General features: G+C 39.5%; 1 protein-coding gene across 6 annotated transcripts in view; it reads right to left on the bottom strand.

The window, feature by feature from the left end:
- The window catches only part of Khdrbs2 (KH RNA binding domain containing, signal transduction associated 2), a 309,495-nt gene that overhangs the window by 168,894 nt on the left and 113,899 nt on the right, over positions 1-26,702 (bottom strand). For all 6 annotated transcript variants that reach the window (XR_011370892.1, XR_011370891.1, XR_011370893.1 and 3 more), the window contains exon 4: positions 21,954-22,100. Coding sequence is in view for 3 of the 6 variants with exons in the window: in XM_070017225.1 (XP_069873326.1) it covers positions 21,954-22,100 (147 nt within the window). In the remaining 3 variants the exon portion in view is untranslated. The remainder of the gene's footprint in view (positions 1-21,953; positions 22,101-26,702) is intronic.

Below are 26,702 nucleotides of genomic sequence, written 5' to 3'. Positions count from 1 at the left end.
TGCTACCCTGAGCTTCACTCTACCACTTAAGACACAACACTACTTCTGGCTTTTTCTGAGTGGTTTATTGGAGATCAGAGTCTCACAGACTTTTCTGCCTGGGCTGGCTTCACACTGTGATCATTAAATCTCAGCCTCCTCAGTAGCTAAGGTTATAGGTGTGAGCCACTGGTGGCCAGCTAGAGGCTAATTCTTTTTTTTTTTTTTGTCGGTCGTGGGGCCTGAACTCAGCCTGGTTGCTGTCCCTCAGCTCTTCAGCTCTACCACTTGGGCTACAGCGCCACTTCTGGCTTTTGCTGCGGATGTGGTACTAAGGAATCGAACCCCGGGCCTCATGCATGCAAAGCAAGCATTCTACCACTGAGCCACCTTCCCAACCCTAGAGGCTAATTCTTAACGTAAGCAACGTGTAACATACAAAAACTTTAGCTTTTTGCGAGAAGAGCTGTGTTCTAAAAGGTGAATTGTCTGCCAGGGTTAGGGCAGTCAAGAGAATGCAGACAACAATTACAAATATAATTCACAAGAATGCCCATTGCTAGGTTCTCAGAACCTACTGCTCCCGCCGCCTGGCTACCCGGGAGCTTCTCCCCCAGTGACACATGTGTTAGGAGGCAGCCACCTGCTCTTCCCAGGACGTGGGGCTCCCAAGGCTCCAGGGCTCTCTTGGTGTTACTGACTAGCTTCCACACAGACTAGAGGCGCTCACCTTGCTTTCTTGGGCTCCAGGGCTCTCTTGGTGTTACTGACTAGCTTCCACACAGACTAGAGGCGCTCACCTTGCTTTCTTGGGCTCCAGGGCTCTCTTGGTGTTACTGACTAGCTTCCACACAGACTAGAGGCGCTCACCTTGCTTTCTTGGGCTCCAGGGCTCTCTTGGTGTTACTGACTAGCTTCCACACAGACTAGAGGCGCTCACCTTGCTTTCTTGGGCTCAGATACTGTGTAGGGAAGGTTCTCCAGTCTTCTTTTGGCTCCCTCAATATTTATTTTTGTCACAAGGACATTTTCTCAAGTAAAATTCTTCCATGTTTAATTGCATTTTGACATCTGCTTCTTGAAGGAAGCAATCTAAAATACAGAGTGCTGAAAGGTCAAGTTCTTAAGGTCACAAAGAACTCTGATGAATGAGTCCCGGTTATTCCATCCAACATGCCTACACTAAACTGGCCTGATGCCATTCCCCTTTTTAAAAATGGTCACAGTGGGTTGAACACTAAATCTTACTGATTACCAAAAAAGCCATACTTAGTATTTTTAAGAAAAAAAAATGCAACTTGTCAAACCTTTGCCCAAACTTCACATAGTAACAAAATGGGAATCAGGCAAACATAAACTGATCTGAGCAGCTTGTAACAGCTTGGTTTGGTGGCACTGAGACACTGCTGTCTGGTGCACACGGTGTTGGAGGGCCGAGGACAGGTAGCCTTGAGTCACAAGAGCGCCGGTCACCAGAGACCCCACTGTAACATTGTCATAATGTCTGAAGCTTTCACTGTTTAGTGCAAAAATCAGTTTTTGAACTGATCACTTGAAATCGTCACAGAATACTCACTGTTTTTGTATGTTTCTTTGCTCAGGGTGAGATAAACTCACCACATGAAACCATTTCTATGAAGTTCACGAGTGCTCCGTTTTCCTCTCTGACAAGGCCCTCCCACTGGGATGGCTTATGGTGTGAAGGGCGCACACATTAGCTCAGAGCAGACAGATGTTTGGGTGTTCTTGGAAAGGGCTTATGCTCACAGTCCGCATACTAAATGTATATGCATAATTTCCCAGTTACCCACACTCCTATCCATCTGGTATGATGGCACTATGCCCAGATACAAATTGGGACGATTATTTCACTCACATTTAGATGCCAGGAAGTGACAGGTATAGATAGGCTACGCAGAGGTTCAGTGAGGGACCATTTTCCTGCCAAACCTCCTCCCCAACCCCCCAGTGGGTATTGGTGGCACTCATTTAAAACTGATTATAACAATTGGTAGCACATGAGTGTAGACCTAGTTCTATCATGCCAAGATGGCCAGGCATCATCAGGGAAAAACAACATGTAGCCTGGAATCTTTCTGAACTATGACAGAGGCCTGAGGTTTCCTCAGGCCCTACAAACAGGTCAGTGCCCTGTAACCAGAATGACAAACAAGAAAACAAGGAACTTGAGCTTTCATGGTACTTGTAGCCCACCTCAGCCCACAGCACAGTGACAACTAAGCTGGAATGGGTGGGATATTGTTTCAGATAACAAGTATGGGTATTATTTACCTAACCAGCTTAATCTATTAGATAACTCTGAATCAACCTAGGGTAAACTTTAACCACCCCAAACATGGGACCAGAAAAGATCATTAACCACATAGTAAATAATGTCAACAGAGATTTATTAAGAATCTGCTCAGTACATGGCTCTGCATAAGTTTTGTTAAAGGCTCTCTAAAACTCATAAAAAAAATTGGATACTACAAGGTCAAAATGTTGTGGACTTAGTGTCTTAAACTTTCCCTGATGATCACTTTTGTTTCTGAAAATGTCTTCTATTTTCCCTCCACTATTGAATCACATGGAATACTACACAAAATAAGATGATATTAGGGATTTTTCAGGATTATTAGAATGGCTTACAGTCAGTTTTGCTGTTTGCTTTGATAACACTTTTCACTGAGATCGGAGGTCTAAGTGTCAAGACCTTGTGAAGAAACAACAAAGGAGTAAATCAGCCACTGACTTGAAGATGGATTCAGGTTGTTAAGAAAAATATTCAGTCATCACTAAATGTCAGATTGGAGCTTGTATTCTAATAATGCCAGTAACCCAAGGAAAAGAGGTCAAGATCAACATTTCTACAGATGGTTCTGCAGGGCAGAAGTCACAGAAACCAGGGAAGGAACACAGCACACACTCCAGTCTCTCAAGCACTACTCCAGTGTGTCACGATGGGCTCTGGAGTTTTCGCAGTGTATTTTGACTTGCTTTTCTATTGTCATTACTACCAGTACTGAATACCTTAAACCATTCAGTCTCTCCACCAAGCTGGCTTGGTCAAGCCCCTTTTTCAAGTATATGGCATCAAATGATTGCATTTAGGCTGGGTACTAGTGTTCACACCTATAATCCTAGCTGCTCAGGAAACTGAGATCAGAGCATAGTCCAAAGCCAGTCAGTAAATTCCTTGAGGCTCCATCTCCAGTTCACCAGCAAAATGTCAGACTAGTGATCGCGGCCAATGCCAGCCATGAGGAAGGAAACCGACCAAGAACTTGGGCTTTAACTGCAAGTCCCAGTACTGGCACACTCGTGTGTGTGTGTGTGTGCGCGCGTGTGTGTGCGTGTGTGTGCGTGCGTGTGTGTGCGTGCGTGTGTGTGTGCGCGTGTGTGTGCGTGTGTGTGCGTGCGTGTGTGTGTACGTGTGCGTGCGTGCGCGTGCGTGCGCGTGCGTGTGCGTGCGTGTACCTGTTCATAAGAACAATGAGTAAAGGGGAAAATCATCAGCAGAAAAGCAGGCAGTGTGTAAATATGACATAATAGTACTTCTTGGTTTGATTTTTCAAATAACCAAAGACCAAAGAATATTAATTGGGACAGTGAGATGACTAACTTTATATCTTAGGAAAATATTGTAGCTATTATGAAAGAAGAAGATGAATAAAATAGGTTAAGAATGGAAAACAAACTTAGCAGCAGTGAGTGCACACATTCTTTCTATCATAGAAAGCTGCCGTTCTATTACTACTTAGGATTAGTGAGAAAAAGGCATCAGAGAACGCTGAGCATCATTGGAGGTAAAACTGGCAGACATTGTTGAAGCTACTGAAGGACTAGATATGCAATAGGGGAAACAGTAGAGAAAGTTGCCTTGTCCAGAGTGGGTTTGTGGGGCTGACACAGGTGTTGCCATTGCTGAGATGTAGAAGGTAATGCATGGGAGCTTCTCTCGTCTGAGAATATTCTTAAGAAAGGAAATGAATGTTAGTTGTACACAAAGAGCATCTTAAAATTAGAAGTATTCCGGTGTGGCATGATCACCTCTTGGGTAGGTAGCTTTACTTTAAAAAAAAAATACAGAAATCTTTAAGAATCAAATTTAAGAAAAACTTTAAGACAAAACCCCAAACCCAGCAATCGTGTAAGAGGAAAACAAGTCTTTTTACATGGACCTATATAGGAGTCATAAAGGAGACAGTAGGAACTTTCCAGTTTAGAGATGAAAAAGAAGAATCTAGTCAGACTTCCACCGGTGAATCAAGAGGCCATGACAGCGAATGAGAGGGTCAGAATGGGTCATCCCTTGCCCCACGCACTGTCTTCTGGAGGGCTGGAAGGCGTAGACAGGAGCTCAGGTTGGTCCTTTTCAGGCCGTGAGCACCGGGAATGGCTCATCACCAGGGACAGCCTTTGGAAGAATCTCGGGAATGTGGTAAGGAAACAATGCAGAAGAATCTTAGTTCTACAGAAACCCAAGTACTATAGTAGGCTCTCACAGTCTAGATCACAGAAATGAATACTGACACAAGAGGAGCCAAAGAGCTAAAACTTAAATATACTGTATATCTATGCACACATGTAGATGTGCACACACATGCACACATACACATGTATCTACATGTAAGATCATACATATGTATATAGGCACAAAAGGTTTTTAGGTAGTAAAACTATGTAACAGTTTAATACTATAAGTGAGCTTTGGCACATCCAGACAACAGAGGATACATGTCATAATTTTGTTAAACCCTCAAAGTCAAGAGTGAACCCTAATGCAAACCTTGAAATCCAGGTGATGAATAACTATCAGTATGTGCTCACTGGCTGTAACCAATACACCACCGCTCTGAAGGTCTCAGAACAGAGGTGTGCACCCATGCATGGGGGGGGGGATAGGAATCTCTACCTAAGGCTCAGCTTTTCTATGACCTGAAACCACTCCAAAAATAAAGTTTATCTAATCAGTGAAGATGTGATTTTGTTAGTGTGATGCTCTGAGAAGGCCATGTCATCACGGTAGAACAGCCTACACACCTGTAGGCATGCTGCACAAGCACTTCTCACCTCATCAGCAAAGACAAAGTGCTCCCAACACCGACTCCATATGCACTTCTGCTCTCTGAGGGGCCCTGGACACACGGTGAACAGACTGCGCTTCTGTTTATGGCTCCTGGGTGGACAATGAGGGCTTGGAAGGTTATCACCCGGTTTACGGCTTCAGGGTGTAAAGGACAGATGTGAGGTGAATCAATCATAGGCAGGGATTCTTGGCAGAAAACAACTTAAGTGCCTTACAATTTCCATCACTTCATGTTTGTTTTGTTCTTATTCAGAAAATAAGCAAAAAGTACAGATGACTGAATCAAAGCTTCGAGTTCCTTGCTTATTAGCATAGCTATAGGGGGTGGGTTAATGTGCTGAATTATGTTCTCTGCCCACCTTCCATTTAAACTATTTCCCAGTGGGTTAGTATTTGGAAATACGGTTTCTCGTAGTAAGTTAAGTGTGGTTGAGAAGGACAAGGATTGGAGTCTTTAGAAGGAGAGAGAGCACAAAGAGGCATCTTCCTCCACACTGCTCTTCAGCAGATAAAGCAAAGTCAGGGGCCTAGATTCAGAAATCCTGAGTTCTACTTTAGATTCCTTCTATGTGGCATTAGGAAAAAATTGCCCCTTTCTCTCCAGTGTTTATACTTTACATTTCTAAATGGAGTTAAGTAAGATTTGACCCACTTCCACAAAGAGGGTAACAATTCAAACTATTCAGAGAGCCTGGTCACTGCATGCTCTTTTCACAAATGACATTCCTATGTCTGAGCTGTTATGAGAGCATATTCAGGGATGTGTGCTACTGAAAATGAGAATGAAAATGAAAACTGCAGCAAGGACTAGTATGTTAATTATACAAACAGCCTGGGGCTTATATAAAATAGATGGCTTAGTGTAAAGTCTGCTGCAGGTGTGTGAGCTGGGGGTGGGGGGACCAGGGGACTGCTTCTAGGTGTGGCAGAAACCTAGGTAATGCAGGTCCTGGACAGAGATTATACAGGAGGTCGGGAGGCCAGGAGGTGGAGCTCCCATGGCCCAGGGCAGACCTTACATTTAGTATTTTTAAAAGGACAGAAGGCATTTTAAGGATTCAGAAAAAGCTTATCAAGAACAATGGAAATGCAACTCTAAGATGTGGAAATGGGGTTGAGTAGTTCACAGCATAATAAAATGAACAATAAATCGACAATCATTCTGCATCATGGAAATGAATTGTACTGACTGAGCCTGATGGGATCTAAGTTCACCTGGTGATTAGAGGAAATGATGTCACAAACATCCCTGAGAGCTGGGGCTTGGATGAAGAGCTGACTCCCAGCTCCACTGTACTGGCTACCTTTTCTAAATTCCTATTTGTAGAAACATTACTAAGTGGTGGACTTTCATCTATTAGCTTCTCCCTAAAAGGTATGATTTTATGTAATTTTATTTCTGTTTAGTGTTATATAAAATCTAAAAAAATAAGCAAAATACTCCAGCTTTTACATTCTGAGTGGCACTGATATAATTAGGCAATAATCAGAGAAGAACTATGTTTGGGGGGACTGGTGTGGTATTTGGTACCTTCTCACAGATGTCCAAGTCAGGGCGGGTAAAATGCCACCTCAGCACCTCTTCCTCCTCCTACCATTGCAGGAGATATGAGAAATAAATCTATTTTTATGTGTTTTGAGTCAAAGCACAAATCAAGTTCTACTTAAAAAATATGCCATACAACCCCAAGAGTTTATCTGCTGTAAGCCGATAGGACACATAATTATAGCACCATTGGACAGCAGTAAAATTTAAGTTGTTTAATTTCATATTAAAATATAAATTTCCATTTCATATTTTCAAAGTTAAACTTTAAAAATCATGACCAAAAGTGATCTGAATTAGATTTTCAAGAGCTGGTGTTATGTTACAACCTTGTATACCCCTGTTTGGTCCCTAAGAGTAAATTGCTCCACCCTGCAAGGACTGTTCTTTCTTATCTACATGTGAGAATGGCAATGTAAGAAGCAAGTCGGTACACAGGGAGATGAGGTGAATGAACAAGCATTTGTTTGTGATGATATCCACCTGCACACTGGCTACAATATCCCCAATGCAATGACGAGGTTTTCTATTCTAACAAGACCCTCCACTTTCTTGAAATTATCAAGTCAATCTATTACACATACCTCATTTTAGTTCTTCATGATTTTAGCTAAAAGGCAACTGCAACTGTGAAGCTTAAACATGTAAATACATTTTAACCAATATTTTCTGAAACTGATCATCTTTGGACTACAGTTAATTGTGAAAGGTGAAAATTTAGGGCTATCCATTCTTGAAAGGTAAAGGCCTGGAATTAGGAGCTGCTGCAGACAAGACTGCAGCCACGAATCAGGCGTGGCTGTCTCTTTGCACAGCACATTTCACAGTCAAGTATAAAGCTATTCCTGGCTGTGTAGCCGGAAAGGATCCCATCCTTAAAGAGTTTTGGTCAAGGCATATTTAGACTTTCCAGTTGGTCATAATATCATCAGTGAGAAATGAAGGCCCCCAGATGACCAAGAGAACAAAAATTGACATTAATACATGTTTTGTAGTATCCTAGCTCAGAAGGAAGCAAAGTAAAACATCCATGGTAAAGTAAACTCCGGGCAGGCCCACTCCCAGGAGGCTGAGGTAAGTAGCAAGGTCTCAAGAGAAGAGGTGAGCCAACATGGAGACGTGGAAAGGGCTGGGTGTGGTGGGACAGGAGCGCATGAGAGGGAGGGAAACCTGGTCGGGCCATCAAGGCCAGGGAAGCCTTTCCTCTGACCCCTGTGCACGAGGAGTCGTTGGAAAGTCCTGAACAGAAGAGTCACCTGACGTGTTCTTTAGAAAGAACAAGTAGGCCCACATGGAATCAGACAGAGCAGATATTAAGCAGCTGCACATAAGCTGGCTTTTGTAGCCAGAAACTATGGTACCAAGACAAATTAACACTTGAAATAAAGCCAAACAAGGAACGGGACCTTCTTCTGTCTGTCCAATAGCCACGTTTCCTATTTGTTTGGAAGGGAGCCATTCTCCTGAGCTCCATGCTGGTCATTGGGTCGGCGATGGGACATGACAGGTAAGGGCATGAACACAAGGACCTTCTATTGGCTTGGGTTTAACACAGTGCATACTTCCATAAAGCCATCCAAGTAATCACTGTAATGGGCAGCTTTTTATACTGTGGTGCCCCAGACATGCAGTCCTGTGACTGAACTGCTTATATTTAATATTTGCAAAATTACCTGTTGGAAGAGTGATAAAATAATTTTTAAAAAAGCAGAAGAGTTGAAAGGATATTCTACTCCACAACATATATTAAGTTCTGTGGACTGCAAAATGTTTTAAATCAGTACTTACTAGCCATTATCCAATTTATACTGTTATATATTCAATATGTATTTTCACAAAGGAAAGATTCAGAATCACTGCTACAGAATTAATGCCACAGAGGGTTAATGACTCAAATTTCTACATGTAAACGATTAGATATCATATGTCAATAATGACAGGACTGCTTATAAAGATAAAAGTACAATCTTTTCATCCAGGAATTCATGATTTTGTAGTATAATAAAATTTCACAATAAGTAACATTAACATCATGTGCTAGACATTTTAGAATATATTATATATTTATATTTAGTATATATTATATATTTAATCAGCACATACCTATAAAATAGGTTGTAATATTGAATTTTAAGAATGAAAAAATGGACACTAAGATATGTTTATAATTACTTTCGCAGAGTATGTGAGCTCAGTCTTCCAGAATTTGGTAACTATACTCATAATCAATCACTTTGAAAACACAGGTTGATCTGATTTACAAAAATGCAAATACTGTATACTGTACACCTGTAGCATAAAAATAGGAAAACACAATGATGTGATTGTTGTTCTAAATCTACAGCTGAGTGTCTCCATGAGTTATGAAGCTATAGCATGGACAGTTCTGGATCAACATGTAAAGAAGGCTGTGAGAATAGAGCATTATTGGAGTTGGTTTGGCAGAAATTTTGAGATTTGTGCCTGGAGCTTCCCTTACACTCTGCCCCGTCGAGAGTGCGTTCTGAAGTTTCTTCCTGGGGTCAGCTTCTCGCCTGGGCTCACTTGTTCATGAGGTACCTCCTTATATAAAATACTGGCAACTCCCACAGGCCAAGTTTCCTGCAGAACAGCCTCACTGTCCTTATCCACACGTTGGTCGCCTACTCAAGGGCAGCACACAATACTGTCACCCTTCAAGTCATGTACCTGACAGACATCTCCATGAGCTATGTGACTCCACTTCTAAGTACAACTGAATGTTTCTTCTTAACATCTCACATTTGAAGATTTCATTTCTTATTTGGAAATGTTATTGTTTATGATTTTTCCATCTAGCATCTATGAGGGAGCAGTGTGTGATTTCCAGCCCTGTGTCTAGTTTGACCACGCTGACAAGAACTATTTGTGTATCTTCTATATCTCAAGCACTGGGTTTAATCATGAATCATTTATTGCACACCTCCTCCTGGTACATGTCCTAGACATTTTATTCTAGACATAAATAGACATTTGACTCATTTACCTCTTCCCAATGAATTTGTAACCAGATAGTGATGTACTTTTTATAGTTTTTATTTTATTATAAAGGTGATGTACAGAGGGGTTACAGTTACATAACTAAGGTAATGAGTACATTTCTTGTTGAAGAATGTTACCCCCTCCTTCATTTTTTCCCATAAACTGACATGGTGTCCTCACAGATACACTGACACACAAGCTAACAAAATGATGTCATAGATACACTGGACACACAACCTGACACTATGACCTCTCAGATACACTAAACACACAACCTGAATGTGATCTCACAGGTACACTGAACACACTATCTGACATGGTCAATATATGTAAACATATTTAAAACACTTTAAAAAATGTTAAGCCGGGCACTGGTGGCTCACACGCCTGTAATCCTAGCTACTCAGGAGGCTGAGATCTGTGGATCACGGTTCAAAGCCAGCCCGGGCAGGAAACTCTATGAGACTCTTCTCTCCAATAAACTACTTAAAAAACTGGAAGTGGTGTGGTGGCTCAAGTGGTAGAGTACTAGCCTTAAGCTGAAGAGCTGAGGGACAGCACCCAGGCCCAGAATTCAAGCCCCACGATTGACCAAAAAAAAAAAAAAAAGGTTGTTAAAAACTTCCTTTGACCTCTCAAGCTATGGTTATGCTGGGTTATGATGGGAATTTTACTCACATCTGCTTATAAATTTGCTATCAAAGTTCACTTTATTTGTATGTTTATTTTGGAAGAAAAGTAGATTTTGTATGTAAATGAAATTGTCTACATAAAATTTAGAAGACATGTAAGAATTCTCATGTGCAAACATTCACTATTTTATCTATTATTCTCTTTACATGTTTTAAACTTGTAATATAAATTAGAAATATTAACTATAGTTAACTAGTATTTTTCTTCAGCCAGCAGAAAATCAGCACAACATTCCAAAGCAAAGCATGATATTCTATTGCATCTGAAATCTGGATGTTATGCATTGTCACAAAAGCTCAATAACAGAATCAACTGGAAGGTAGGTAGTTGCAAGATTTAAAGTTCTCGTATGCCAGAAACATCTCCTCTATGTTGAGAAATAGCTGTCTTTGAAAAGCTTCTGAGGTGACAGCTGACACACTGCTGGAAAAGACGTTTTCTGTGAAATGCCGTTGCATCTTGATCCTCTCCCCCTGGCCTCAGGACGACTTCAGGACTCAGTGACTTGCTATTTAGCAGTAAATGCTGCAACCAGTATGTTGCTTTGGTGTAATGATCATACAGTGATTACCACTGGTGTCACCAGCTTCCTTCAGAGGCAGATGCTAGGAAATGAACTTCCTGAATTAAGACGCCAGAGTGTTGAAATGCTCACGAAAACTTAGCATTCCAGATGTCCAATACTCTTTTTAAATTGCAGACATCTTTTTCTCATATAGATGAAACTACCTTCTGTTTCTCTTGCAAATCAGTGCTGTTCAGGTGATTCTGGGTTAACATACTTCACATTGAGTGCTACAAAGTGCTTATTTTCTATGTCATTTCCTTACCTTGATGTATTTATTTCAACTATGCTGAATCTTAGCTTATTGTCCTCTGGGGAGAACAATTCTTTGTCACAGGGTGTGTAAGACAAGGCGGCCCCTGAGGATTGTGAGTGGTATCTCCTGCAACTTTGTTTTCCTTGTGGTGAGGCTGAATGTCAATGCAGACAAGAGAAAAACTCAAAAGTCCTTTCTGTTTCTTTTGCACAGCTGTTATTCTGTGTTTTTATGCAAATGTAAGCGTAAATATGCCATGTGCTTGGAAGTGCTCTACCAACAAAAATCTCACTTGTGTCTCATCACAATTACCAGATGTAGGAACCGTTTAGGTGACTGATAATCAGCAAGTGCCACAGATGTGTGTAGGTGTGAAGATGAATGGAGACACACCAGGCACACCTCCCCTGTGGAGGCCTGAGGCATAGGTGGCCCAGAGGTGAAGATAAACTCACTATTTCTGCTCTGTTCTACAGTTCATCTCTCTGAACACAAGCAAAAAAATCATGGTTAATTCTGCAACTAACTGAAGGAAAACTCACCATGAACACTTAAAGAAGGCCTGTGATGAGTTTCTGGACTGAAAACAATGGTCCCATAGGAAACAGAGAGTGACAGAAACACCACAAGTGAACAACATCACGACAGTGCTGTTCAGAACCACGGCCTGGCTGGGGAAGGGTGGGGCCCTGCAGGCCTGCCTTGGGTGCCACCAGCCAGCACTGTTTCCAGAAGCTCCTGCTGCTGTCCTGAGCACTGGCTTTAGCCGGGGGACAGAGGTGTATGCCAGACTGCCTGTGCACCTCCAGGTAACCAGGCTTGCGTGTGATGTGTGCGTGTAAAGAGAGAAGAGTGATAACGTTCGTAAACAATGGTGAGCATTTATTGAACACTTTTAAGCACCAATTGCAAACTCAACACTGCAGATCTCATGAGTTCCACATTATAATTAACTTCATATCCAATTGCAGATGATAAAGCTGAGGTTCAGAACTGCTCATTTTGCCTGTATTATACAAAGGAACAAGGCGACTGTCTGTAAATTTCATGGCTTAACTCATGTTATTACATATTTAAAGCACAGAATGCTAGTTTCTAGTGTGTGCAATTCTGATTCCGTTATTGACATTTGCTATGTACTGTCAAGTCATACACAGAGATGGCATCATTAGATGAAAACATAAGCATCATTGAGGGCTGATGCTATAGCTCAATGATGGTACTTCCTTGGCATGTGCTAGGCACAGGGTTCAATCCCCAGCACCACAAGGAAGTAAATAAACAAACAAAAAACTTAGAATTGACTGACAAAGCTGGAATCAAAGCAGCATGTCCACAATTTGCTCCCTGAGTTTCTGGATCATAGTTATGCAGTTATTATTTGGCTACCCCGAACACCTTCAACTCACCAATGTGTTACTACTTCAGGCTGCCACTCAGGACAGCGACTAACAGTGAGCAGCCAGGCACCAGGTGCTGGAATGCACAACCAGCCCTCTAGTCTGAATCGGCTGTTATTTTCTTAGATGAAGGCTATATTCTGTGACACACTGGTGTAGACTCTGTCTGTACACCTTTCACGTCAGTGTCACAGGGAGGAGCCAGCTTTCTCTACCTCAACGATGTTCCAAATCATTACTTTCCTGTTTGGGAAGAGAAATGCGCAAGGCCATTTACACCCTTAGTCCTGGCTCAAGGCATCTGTAACAGTACAATCTGCTTTATTTTAACAGGTCATTCATTACCAGATCCATTTTCCTAGCTCTTGCTAGCATATATATTTATACCTCTTCTGCTCTAGTGACTCATTCATTCTTTTTTTTTTTTTCTGGTTGTGGGGCCTGAACTGGGTGCTGTCTCTCAGCTCTTGAGCTCAAGGCAAGCGCTCTACCACTTGAGCCACAGTGCCACTTCTGGCTTTTATGTGGTGCTGAGGGATCGAACCTAGGGCCTCATGCATGCAAGGCAAGCACTCTATCACTGAGCCATCTTCCCAGCCCGATTCATTCATTCTTTAACCTTGTATTTCCTTTCATTGCTCCTCCTCCAAAATTTCCATGTAAACATCATGATCTTTATGTATAGCACCGTTCCAACATTGTCTTAAGTACTTTGACTTCCACTACGCTTGCTAGTATGCTGTCCACCAACATCTGCTTTTCATTGACCCTTCTTATCTTCTACTTTCATTCTCTGCCCCATTGATCTTTGGACCTACAATCTATCATTGAAATTATGACCTAGACAATGTCTTCAATCCTTGTCTTGTTTTTATATCCAATCAGCCTGATATAAGCCTACCTCTGGATTTATCAAATCTCTGCCCATCGGCACCCCTGCCTATTTAGCCATGGCAGCTAATGGAACAAGAACAATGCACCCTAAAACCAATGGGTCACCAGAACCATGACTGACAGTGCTCCAACATTAGGTCCTTCACAAGTTTTGGGGTTTGCCTAGTCTCAAACAAACTAAACTTTTTTATTTCACATCTTCAACTCTACCGCCTTCTCAATTATCAGAAAACCCTGCTCTGTACTTCACAGACAGCAAGAATGCAATGTAGATGCAGCAGTGGTATTCACTCGACACTATGCTGGAAATGAACTACACAACTTGTGGGTAGGGATGAGAGGAAAAACTGGTAGAGTGAAGGAAGGGGTGACACTGTCCAAAAAGAAGTGTACTCATTACCTGATTTGTGAAACTGCAACCCCTCTGTGCAGCACCTCTATTACAACAGTAAAAAAGAAAAATTAAAAAGTATTTAGGTTAAAAATAGAAGAGCAGAGTCCCCCACAATTTTTACCTACAGGCTGAATATTCAGAAGAATACCGAGAGCTACATTTAAAGCTATCAGTGGTTCCTTAAAGATTTAATCTATCAACAGTTCCTTAAGGATTTAATCTTCGATGTCATAAAATTTCAGTGAATGCAAATAGGAGACACTGACTTGTGAAAATGTCTTGAATTTAAATTTTATGGATACATCAGACACAAGTAAATTAAGTCTGGTAGCTGTTAATAAAGTCAAAGAATAAATTAAATGGAAAAACACATTTCAGCCAGATTTCTTTTGGCATTAACAGGCAGTAAAATGATCCCCGCACACGGACAAGCTGCAGGGTTTTGTAGACAAATTCTGAAATGTAGTGTGTGCTTTGTGGCAACCATCTGCTGGAATCCTTTTACTTCTTGTCATTTGCCTCACATGAAATTAATATATCGACAGAAACAATTTCTGCAGGGAAATTGGAAAAGTTAATAGGAAAGTCAATTAAAGGATTCATGAGATTATACAATCTAGTTTCTTATGCTTCCGCTGTTCTTAATTATATGATAGAACTAAGAAAGAAAATATCAAATGCAATAGAATGTCAAGTGCAAGGAAAAATAGGAAGAAGACAGTTAACATTAGGAAAAAGTTAATGTATTAGAGTCACTACAAAAGTCAAAAAATGGTTTTGTTCTTTGCCACAAAACTGTTAAAGTTTAGCAGTTTAAACATGACAGTAAAAAGAATGTAAGCATTATGCCCCTCACATTGGTTTTGGGGACAATTGGAAGGTGAATATTAAAATGCCTTTCTAATTTAGACTTGTGAAGCAACATTGGAAAATTTCATCCAATAGGAGTGTAGAATGTTTATACTTGAGAAACCAATTGCCAACAGTCATATTATAAACAGTTTGATATTCTCCTCAATACTGGAATCAAGAAGAGTAATTCAGAAACAAAAGAAACATTGAATTTCTGAATAATAAAAGTATTATGTTAAATAGATGTGTTAAATAAAAAAGCTCCTAAGATCATAACATTTCAACCTGAAGCAATATGTCTCCATAAAAAGTCTCTTACAGATAAATTATTCTGAGCATTTAAGAAATTTCTCCTATAAAATGAACAATCTTCTTCCTTCTTTAAAAACATATTTTTGAGAAAAATGTAGACTGGAAAGAAAATTTTGAGCCAAAAGTCTTAAGAGAGAATAACAGAAGAAATCTTTGAGAGATGGACCAGGATAAGATGAAATAAACACACTCTAAAATGTTTCTTCTGCCAAATGCAGAGAGAAGGTACTTGAAATTCTTGGAAAGTGAAGAGTATCCACATGGGTTCTGGAAGGTGCCCCTACTGCAGTGTGTTGTACACTGCTGTAGTGGTGACAACCTCCTTCCGGCTCCCTGGCCTGTGCTCACAGACCACAACCTGGAAGCGGACACACTTCCATGGGTGGGGAGAGGAACTTGCCCTAAGTTCCTGAGAGGGTGAGCACTGCTTGTCGGGAGTGACGTCCTACAGCAAACTTCCATGCAACGACCCACTAACCAACAAGCACTTGCTGACTGATTCTCACGGACTCACCTGGCATTTTTACTGAGTGCTTGCTGTGGGCAGGCATGTTCCTTATTATTACTGTCAGTGACTAAAGTACACAGCGATCACAGCCATTCTACTAGGGCAAGACACACAAAGAGCAATAGAGCATATTTTAAGGTAATTTTCAAAGTGTTAAGTACTTTAAATGTAAACTGGAACTAGGAGTGCTTGGGGAGCAGGTTTGTGGAAGGGCACATTAGAAAAAAAAAAGATCCCAAGAACAAAGATTTGGAAAAGTTGAAGAAAGTGACAGGGTAAAGGAGCCTCCCTAAGACGAGGAAAGACCTGTTAAAGGCCGAAGGAGGGAGGAGAGCCGTCATTGCGCCAAGTGACATGAGGATGTTAGGGAGAATGGAGCAGAGGAGAAAGTCACAGGACAGAAGACCAGAGAGCAATCTGGGGACAGGAAAATCATACAAAGCCTTCAGGATCTTGTAGAGCACAGCGAGGCTCTGTGTGTGCGTGCGTGCGTGCGTGCGTGTGTGGTGTGTTTCTTCTTCACAAATACCCTCCGAGTGTCTTGTTCCACAAGAAATACTCCAGAAAATGTAATTCATGAATTCATTCAGACTATAAAAGCAAGTATATCTTACAGGCAATTTCAATAAGAATTAGATCTCTTGTATGTTCCTCCCCCATGGTATAACCCCTGTTGTCACTGTATTTGACTCCGGTGCCCTGCATCTTGTATATACATTTTTATAATTTGGAGAGGGAAAGGGAAATGACAAAATGCTGAAATAAGGACACAGGATGACCCATTGAAACAATGAGATGTACAACACACTATGTTGAAAACGAACTTGACAACTTTGGGCAGGGGTGGTTGGAGAGGTGGGGAGGGAAGGGATGGTAGAGGAAAAACAATGGAGGAGGTTAACAGTGCTCCACAGGAAATGCACTCATTACCTTACTCATGTAACTATAACCCTTCTGTACAGTATCTTTACAATAAAAATGTTATTAAAAAAAAAGAATTAGATCTCACAACTAAGTTTAGATCAGGAAACTAAGTGACTGAGTTCACAATCTCTGGTAGGATCTAAAAAGAAAGTCTACAGTGCTGCCAATCAAAAGTAGAAACATATACTTTGAAACTTCATGGTTACATCAAATTATGGGTCTTTATACTGAGTGGCACAAAGTTAACTCTGGTCACCACCAGCTTACAGAAGTGGTAGTGATGACAGATATTAGTAAGAAAATAAGGGGACTTCCGAAGCCTTAAAAGAAAGATATATGACCTCTAATCTTGATCAGTTAGCTATGAGGTGGTAATTATGGACACTTTGGACTTTTCTCAGAAAACAGTTGTAAACGTGGCCCACCTGGCTTTATGACCCTGATCTTGAGCTCTCCTGTAAGCGTCCCCCAGCCCCACTGCATCTCAACATCAGGGCTACACTCTGCCAGGGGCTGTCTCTCATCTCAGGAAATCATACATTGCAAGGTTATGTCCAAAGCCCAGGACCAAGGGAACTTTTACATAGAGGGTTAGGGGCTGGGAAGGTGGCTCAGTGGTGGAGTACTTGTCTAACATCCATGAGGCCCTGGATTTGATTCCTCAGCACCACATAAGAAAAAGCCAGAAGTGGCACTGTGGCTCAAGTGGTAGAGCACCAGCCTTGAGCTTAAGAGCTGAGGGACAGCACCCAGGCCCAGAGTTGGCCCATGACCAACAAAAAGGAAAGATGGTTAGTTGGGATGCCAAATTATTCAAACAATGAGATTTTGGGAAGCAAGATTATCTTTTCCTATATATCATAGGCTGATAATGTCATTTTCATAGGGATGATATGTGTTTGCTATATTTTGGTTCGGATATTTAAGTTCTGTGGAAGGAATTATTGCCTTTGTATTATAAAGGGATGCAACTTCCAACAAATTCAAGGCACTAACAATACAAGATGCTTGTAGGATAAAAGGATGATTTCTAGCTGACAAAAACCCATGTCTCTATTCCATTCATAGGTTTAAAAGGAGAGTTATAACACACCTTTTACTTACGGAAGTCCTTTTTCCACTTTTAGAGAATTTCCTTCCAACTGCAATGCCTACCCTTTCTTATAAATTATCTTTCTAAAGTTTCTCAAATTCTTAAATAAGATTAGAAATGAGGACAAAACAGTAAAGGAGAAATGTTGTTTTATATCTCTACACTGAGCCCTGGGTAATTAAAAAGACTAGAGAGATTGGATAAATTTATTAGAGCCATGAGTCGAAAGTTTACTTTCACTTAAACAAAGATGAAGTCCCAGACGAGAGATGTGTCTGAAAGAAGTCAGACAGAATGCCTTAAAAATTTAAAAATCCCTCTGTATAGAATCTTTACAATAAAAAAATTAAAAAAAAAAATTTAAAAATCCTACTAATCATACTAAGACAGTAACTGATATACCATTAAGCAGCTGCTAAAAGAAATTCTCAACTTCAGAAAAAAAAAACAGTCAAGAAAGTGGACCATCTGCATGGGACATAGCAACATTCTAAACATCACAGCTGTCATTAAATAGAAATGCTCTATGTGTCCATTTTCTTTATGTAAACACATTGTTACCGTCATCTGATGATTGACAAATCAAAAAATGGCACAATTATCAATACCATACTCCAACAATTCACATGCTAATGCTACGTTATTTGTTTGGGTCATGTGGAGATGAGTATCTTGTTGACATGAAGAAACTTTAAACGATCCATCATGATATGTATTTACTTTAACGAGAACTTAAATTATTCATAATTCACATTAGAAGCAATAAGACAAACTATAGATATTCTTGATTTCCTTTAAGCTAATTAAATACTTCGTATTCTGACGTGGTGGATCTGGATATACTCTTAAATAGTATAAATTTCAATTAGATTATGATTATTTAACCTTTCTTCTCTTATTTTTTCCATACCATTTGATAAAGGAAGTGTAACTAAGAATAATAGGGGAGGATATAAACTGTAATAGAAATTTTTACATAGCACAAGATTTTTAATACCATACATTGAAATGCACTATGTAGTATCAGCATATTGACAAGACTAACTTATTATTCTATGGTAATTACCAATCATACTCATTTTTAAACAGGATAGAAACTCAAATGGCCAAAAGTAAATACCAAATGTAAATATGAAAATGTTATTTTGCCTGTATTTTTTTCCAAATCTGGCGTATGTCATTTTGATGTTGATTATAGATATCTAATTGGATATGAGGATTCTGTTCTTCTCTTCCCTAACATGGAGTACTCATGTCACTGTGAGTAAGCCCCAGGTTCCAGTAAGGCCTGCTTCAGTATGCCATGGTCCTGGGCTACTATTTAGCTGGCTCTGCAGTGTTGCTTATGCCATTCCTTCCTCTATAGTGAACAATGTACCTCCTCCTCAGACTTGTGACTACAAGAAAGCAAGTCTTCTAGCCACTCACCAAAATGCCTAGTTGGCATCAGATTATAAACACAAAATAGTTGTCTTGTTCCAAAACTTTATGTAACAGTTCCAACAGAAACATCTAGCTTTCTCCCACCTCCTAGACTAAAAACACTTGCATTCCTTTTCTGTTTCCTCACTTCCACTTACTCCCATATTTGATTCAGCAACTCAAGGTAATCAGTGTTGTTTTCCAATTTCAGAGCTAGGATTATAGTCTTTGAAAAACAGAAAACAAGAATATCCTTGAGTTGTTTCATTTTCTTCCTTAGTCAAACTATTGGTGTATTTACTGCAGGGGATTCCAATTTCTCAGACTTGAAATTATCAGACATATTCAAATCTAAAAAAGGACAGAAATAACATGGGTGATCCACACTTTTTGTGTTTCAGATTGATTTAAAGTCTTTATGTGAGAATACTTAAGGACATAAACACACACACATTCTCTCTCTCTCTCTCTCTCTCTCTTTCTCTCTCTCTCTCTCTCTCTCTCACACACACACACACACAAACCACTTTTACATTGATATAAATGATCTATTCATCTGTCTACTTAGCTTCTAGGTATACTTTTAGTGTATTAAAATTGGTAAGACCCATGAAAGAAAGAGGTGAAGAAGGTTACAGAGACTGATGGACAATGAACTGAAATATTAGTACCCAGTATTACTAGGAACAATTTTTTTTTTTTTTTGCCGGTTGTGGACCTGAACTCTGGGCCTGGACGCTGTCCCTCAGCTCTTCAGCTCAAGGCGAGCGCTCTACCGCTTGAGCCACAGTGCCACTTCTGGCCTTTTCTGTTTATGTGCTGCTGAGGAATCGAACCCAGAGTCTCATGCATGCAAGGCAAGCGCTCTACCACTGAGCCAACTTCCCAGCCGCTAGGAACAATTTTTAACAAGACTGTTTGACAGAAGGTAGTTCGTAAAGGTATTTATGATTGTGGTTTGAGAAAAAATTCCTGTATAGCTGACATCCAACCTGATGCCAGAATTGTAAGGAAATCGCCATGTCAATATTTTGGAGAAGAATCTTCAAAGGCCTTTAGGATGGACTGGCCCTAGCATGTTGGGTGACACTAGCCAAGGTAAGGTTGCTATTCTTCGTCAGGATGTGGTTTATATGATACATTTTTATTTGGGGATGCCCCAGTTCATCAGGGTTTGTTTACATATATGTCTTTATTTGGGAGCACTGGAATTCACCAGGGTCTGTTTATTGGGGGTGTTGATCCTTGAATGAGGCATCCAGCATGACTGTCCTGTTCTGTCAGGGCAACGGCCATGCCATTAGTCAGCCAACCAAACATCACACCAAATGTGATGCCTGAGTGATGAAGGTTCAGTGTTGGCCAAGGGAAGTCTCTCACACACATGTTCCATGGAGAAGTTGCAAATGAAAGTGTTACAAGTCTAAGACAGGAGAAGAGTGAGACACATTAATGCCATTTGTAATAAAGTTACGTTAGCCCAGCCCACAGTCTACGTCTAACATGTAAGAAGCAATGAAATACTACTTGGTCTAACATAAAAGTGTTATACAGGAAGTCATTCCTAGATGTTTGTATGTCCTGTAACAATACAGTAGGCTTAAAAGTCCTATTTATATAGTGTTTTATACTGCTTTATAATACTTATAATGCTTGGAGCATTCCCCTATTTAATTTCCACAAAAAGTGTATAGAGGTCAATCAATTGTAATTATCTTCATTTACAGGATAAATAAGCCTGAGTTCTGACAATGTGAAGACTTCTTTACAGGTATGAAAGAGGTAAAGCCATAAGCCAATCCTCGCCTGATTCTGTGCTACATTATCACGAAAAGCTCTTTACACCACACAGCACCAGGCATTTAATTTCAAAGCAAAAGGAAGGACAGAATGTTATGTTCTTCACAGCCACAGGGTCTCGTCAAGGAGTTTCACAAGGGGACCAGAAAGCAGCCTGCTCTGAAATGCCATGTGATGGAGAACTAAGGCACACAAGTTTATCCTGAAACTTGTCTTCATCAAATTTACATTTGGAAATGACACAGACAGATACCATGACTAGACACTGATGCTTTTACGTTCTGCAAATTCTCTGGTGATCTTTGTTTCACCCTTACAATCACTGCCCCATCGATGGATCTTATCCACCATGTCCTCTGAGTTTATTACTTCATTCAGCCACCTACATTTCTTACATTTCCTCATTGTATCAATTAATCTTAGCTTTTCATACACTGCAGAAGAGCCTTCCATTCTCCTTTCCTTATTCCTACCCCTAAGTCTACTGCCAAGATTTCTATTTGAACAGCACCTCTATAGAATGCCAAATTGTCAACCTTTAGGAAATATCATTCTACTTCCTGTTTCTTAAAAAAATAGTGAATATTCAATTTGAAACTGAATTTCTTTCCTTACACATGAATATCCTCTATTGTTCTCCTACAGTGCAGTGAGGTTTTTTCCCCCTAATTTTTGCTTGACTAACAAATGTCTGACTCTATTACTAATTTTTCTATAATACATTTTATAATAACCTAGCAACACCTGGCATACTGTGACATAAATGAATGACATTTGATATATTTTAAATGGTTTAAAATATTATCATTACTTTTAGTAACTACTACAAACCTAATTACTTCCCCTTCCCCTCTACCTGCAAGTGCTTTCTCTACTGATTGTAAGTTGCTGACAACATGTGTCAAGTGATTAGGATCCAGACAAGGTGTATAACCTCAATTGAACATTGGCACTTGTATATTGGCACTTATATGTTTTGGCTTTTTCTTCCTTACTGTTAGCTGGTGCATAGCATGCCATGTGCTAGAGTTAGACTAGCGTCTATGACACACCCAAATTCTAAAAGAAGCACTTTTAGAATCATTATTCTAGCTTTGTACCAAACCTCTCAAAAGACAATTAGCTTGCAATATGAGATTCCTTCTAAAAAGTCCGTGAAGATCAAAGGCACATTTTAAAATAGAAGCTGATGAGAAACATCTTTGTAAGAAATGAAAAACTCTTACCGGAACCAGGAATTTCTTAATCTCCTCCAGTGCGTGACTCATCCGTGAGTAAGCCTCCCCAGGAGGAGCAAACACTTCAATCAATACGTGAAGTTCGTCACTCAAGTGGGCATATTTGGCTTCTCCACTCTTTCTTAGTTCTTCTTCCTGTGAAAGAAGTTATTTTTAGCCAAACAATTCCACTCATTTTGCACGGACTTCACATTTACTGAATAAGACAAAAGGCTTGAAAAGCTTGAGTTATTAGAACTCATCCTTTGTAATGAGCTCAAACTCAAGGAAAAATTTTCAAAGACTTAGTTTTCACAATTGTGAGATTAATATAGTATTTACCTCACAAGATTTTTCTGGGTTTTGATTAACATTCAAGAGTAATTTGTAAACTATTTGTAAACTATTTTTAAACTGTATACAGATGTTTCACTATTCCCCATATTTACCTGTAAGACCAGTACGATATCATCTGGTTATTTCCAGAGATAGACATAAATGTGGCTCAATGGCACACTGAATTATTCTCTCTCAAGTGGACGTCTAAGTTGTAGCAATCTACAGAGCATGGGCCTTTCTCTGTACTCTTTTCCAGAGATCCAAACAGCACACATTAATGAAGGAGAATATTATGTACCATTTCAGACAGCATGCCATGGGAAAGGGAAAGGTTCTTTTCAAGGACACATTTCTGATGCTTGAATATATTGTTTCTGTTGAGGGCTCTGGGTGTAATGGAGATTATGAATAAAGTTTCTGTCTGCATCAGGTCTTGAACATACCTAAAAGGTAGGGAATTTGCTTATCACAAGGTAATGTAAGATTTAGGAGCTCTGTACCATGAGCTATCTTCAACACAATCATTACTCAGAGTTAGTTAAAATAATTGTTAAATTTAATCGTAATAAATTGTCAACCACTGAAGGCTACAATAGCTAGATTATAATTTCAGAAACAATACCAAATGAAATACCAGATCCTTAGATTTATTGAACAAACCTCCTAGTTTCATTAGAATATAGCTAGCTGAGCTAGCCATTCTGAATAAGAAAAATTTCTGGGCAATAATAATTATATAAATAACAATTGAACACATTTTCTTCAGATATTTCTTGAGAATCACAAATATATTTGGGGAAATGTTTATCACTGCAATAAGTGCATTATCTGGAAAGGTCCTTGAAATGAAGGCCAAGAATCACAACAAATCAAAGAAAGACTGCATAAGTAGGACTGCATCAAACTTTAGAGTTTCTGTTTGATAAAGGACATAGCTACCAAGATAAATAGAAATCCCTCAGAATGGGAAAGGACCTTTACTAGCAATGCATCAGACAAGGGTCTCATAGCTAAAATATACTTAGAGCTGAAAAAATTAATCCTCTAAAAACAAATCCTCAAAGAAACAGCTACCCCATTAACAAGAGGGCTAAAGACTTAAACAGAGATTTCTCTGAAGATGAAGTAAGAATGGCCAATAGGCACATGAAGCAATGTTCAATGTCTCTGGCCATGAAAAAAATGCAAATCAAAACAACAGTGAGATTCCACCTTACCCTAGTTAGAATGGCTATTATCAACGAAACTAACAATAACAGATGCTGGTGGGGATGTGGCCAAAAAGGAATCATATTACACTATTTGGTGGGAATGTAAACTAGTCCAACCAGTATGGAAAGCAGTATGGAAGTCCTTCAAAAGATAAACATAGAGCTTCCCATGACCCAGCGATTCCACTTCTGAGCATTTATCCAAAATAAAACTAACCAGGCCACACTAAACCTACCAGCACAACCCTGTTCATTGCAGCATTGTTTACCATAGCCAAGATATGGAATCAGCCCAGATGCCCCTCCAAGGATGAGTGGGTCAAGAAAATGTTGGACATATACACAAGGACTTCTATGTTTCTATCAAGAAGAATAATATTGTACCTTTCATAAGGTAATGGAAAGACTTGGGCAAAAGTACAGTACTAGACCCAAAGAAACATATGTTGCATGGTCTCCCTCATGTTTGGTAACTAGAATGTGCATAGAAATCTACAAGTAAACACACTGGATGGGAAAATACAAAAAATATATTTGGACATGGTAAATTAGACTCTAGACTCTAAACATTCATTCACACAGCGAGATCAAAGGAGGATCATCTTAGGACAGGACCACAAAGGCTCGATAATTTTGTGCATATGATCATATAAAATGATGCTTATTGCAATGAATTCTGAGAAATGGAAACATAAGAGCTTTTGTTATTTTGCTTTTTAATGCTCCTTTGTCACTCTTTTGATTTCTCAACTTTTTGTCCTATATGTTTTTCTGTATGTCTCACCAAAATGGTGAGACAAAGGTTGAGCAGATACAGCAGTGATCCTCACTAGACACTATGTAAAAATGAACTGTACAACTTCTACAAGTAGGGGAGGGAAAAACAGGGAAAAAATGAGGGAAGACGTGACGCTGTTCAAAAAGAAATCTACTGATTACCTAACTTAGGTAACTGTCACGCCTCTGTACATCACCTTTCCAAAACAACAAAAAACGTGTCTACTCAGAAAAAAAAAGAAGGCCATAGTGTTTTCGTGTTTATATTTGGTATTAAAATTAAAATCCTGTCCTTCTATATTTTGTATGTTTATAAACAATTAATATATTGGGAGATTACTCTAGCAAGGATTGTAAAAGACCAGAAAGAGTAGAGAATAAGATTAACAAAATCAGTAATGTTAACAAGTATCTTGAATATAAATTGAAATGTGTGGGTCCCAAGTGATCTCCACTGATAAAGGCACAAGAAAAAGCTGGAGAGAAAAAGTCAAAATAATGTAAGGAGGACAGACTAAAAGCTTAGTCAGCGTGATCTTACTCAAAGTTGTATTTAAAGAGCTGTACAAAAGTTGGTGTTATTAATCTCATATAAGAACGTATAGCTAGAAACCAAGCACAGTGGAAGAAGCCTGTAATCCCAGCCCTGGGGAGCCTAAGGCAGGGGAATTGGGAGTTGTAGCCCAAGCCGGGCTACATAGAAAACCAGCCTGGGCTACACACAATTCGTCTCAATTTTTAAAAGTTAACTTAATCCAGTGAGACTATTTACTCTCATTACTGACTTTCAGAGAATGCATTTGTGCTGTTAGTGTATTAAAACATGAAGAAAATCTCAGGCTAAATATTTGCTTTGAAGAAAAGTACCATCATTAATCACGAATATTTTCATACCAAGTCAAAAGGGAACATCATATCTAGTATTAGACATCACCCAGTGCTTCACCTGCAAGTTATACCCTTGGGAAAAATGTTAATTTTATCAGATTATATAGAGCAAAGTATGGTACACAGCAGAAGATATTTTCTTCAGGAAATTTCTCCTAGTAAGTGCTATTTTTATATTTTTATCATTTGTAATAGAATTTTTCTGACACAAATAATTTAACAACTTGGAAACTTTCCCCTTAATTCAAAATACAATGTTCATGAAAAGAAAACAATCTTGATAACCCCCTACAATGTACAGCTTTTTAAATTATGTCATACAAAATTTAAAAAAAAACCCTGCTGTTAACATTTCCAAGTACACTTTCTTTATGTCCATTTCACATCAATAATAACAAAATAGTAACAATAATAATATAGAAGTCATAATTTTTATATTGCCTCTTTGATGACAAGAATGGATAACACTTCTCCTAGAGTCTCTAGCTTTATCATCTCCACATTTTATGCCAATCTTCCATACTGTAGAAAGGAGTTACCTTTGTCACTGAAAAACCTGTAGCACAGAGGACACATAGGTTACAAATCTTGGAGTGCGTTTACAATCTGTGGAATCTCATTTCAAAGGTCAGGCTCTTCATCACTATCTCACTATCATATGTTACCAGTACAGGTGACTAGATGTAAGAAAACATTTACACATCTACACTTCAAAGTATCTCTGACTCTTGAAGACCTTGGCCAGTGGTCTTCTCATTTCCTGGTGTGCAGTCCCAAGTAGCACTGGGAATAGGCCCTATTCATCAAATATGACGTCCCTTTCCAAATTTCAGCTTTGCTCACTTATTCATTGAATTTAGCTCTAAAATGATGATGATGATGATGATGATGATGATGATGATGATGATGATGATGATGATGATGATGGAAAAATGTCAAAGGGGCAGGGTCTGGGTCTAGGGAGATCAAAAGGATAGTATAAGGAGGGAGGACAGAAGTATACTGTATACATGCATATTACAGTGAATCCCCTTCATGTTGTTAATGTATGCTAATTCAAAAACATATAGCCAAGCAACTTAATAAATAACTCTGGACTTCTCGTGTAAAGTTCAGTTGTGTGTGTGTGTGTGTGTGTGTGTGTGTGTGTGTGTGTGTGTGTGTGTGTGTGTGTGTGTGTGTGTGTGTGTGTGTGTGTGTGTGTGTGTGTGTGTGTGTGTGTGTGTGTGTGTGTGTGTGTGTGATAAACATAGTCCCTGTCATACTTCAAACACTAAAAATCTGAATGTTTAAGGCAATCTTCACATTATTCTGTGTCAGGGTCTGGAAGAATAATATAACAAAATACCACGAACTAGGTGGCTTAACCTGAAGATCCTGGTTTTTCACAGTTCTACTGTTAAAGCAATGACACAGATTATCTCCATTCTTGAGGGTTAAGGTGGCTACCTTCCTCAATGCTCACAGGGCAGAGACTAAGAGGACTCTGGTTGTCTCCTAGCTTAGGAGGGCTCCAAGCTGATGAGCCTAAATTCTCTAAGTA

Source organism: Dipodomys merriami, unplaced genomic scaffold, assembly GCF_024711535.1.
Source record: "Dipodomys merriami isolate MVZ:Mamm:240054 unplaced genomic scaffold, mDipMer1.0.p SCAF_122, whole genome shotgun sequence".
In the NCBI taxonomy this organism is placed as follows: domain Eukaryota; kingdom Metazoa; phylum Chordata; class Mammalia; order Rodentia; family Heteromyidae; genus Dipodomys; species Dipodomys merriami.
This window is presented reverse-complemented; position numbering and strand designations above follow the sequence as displayed.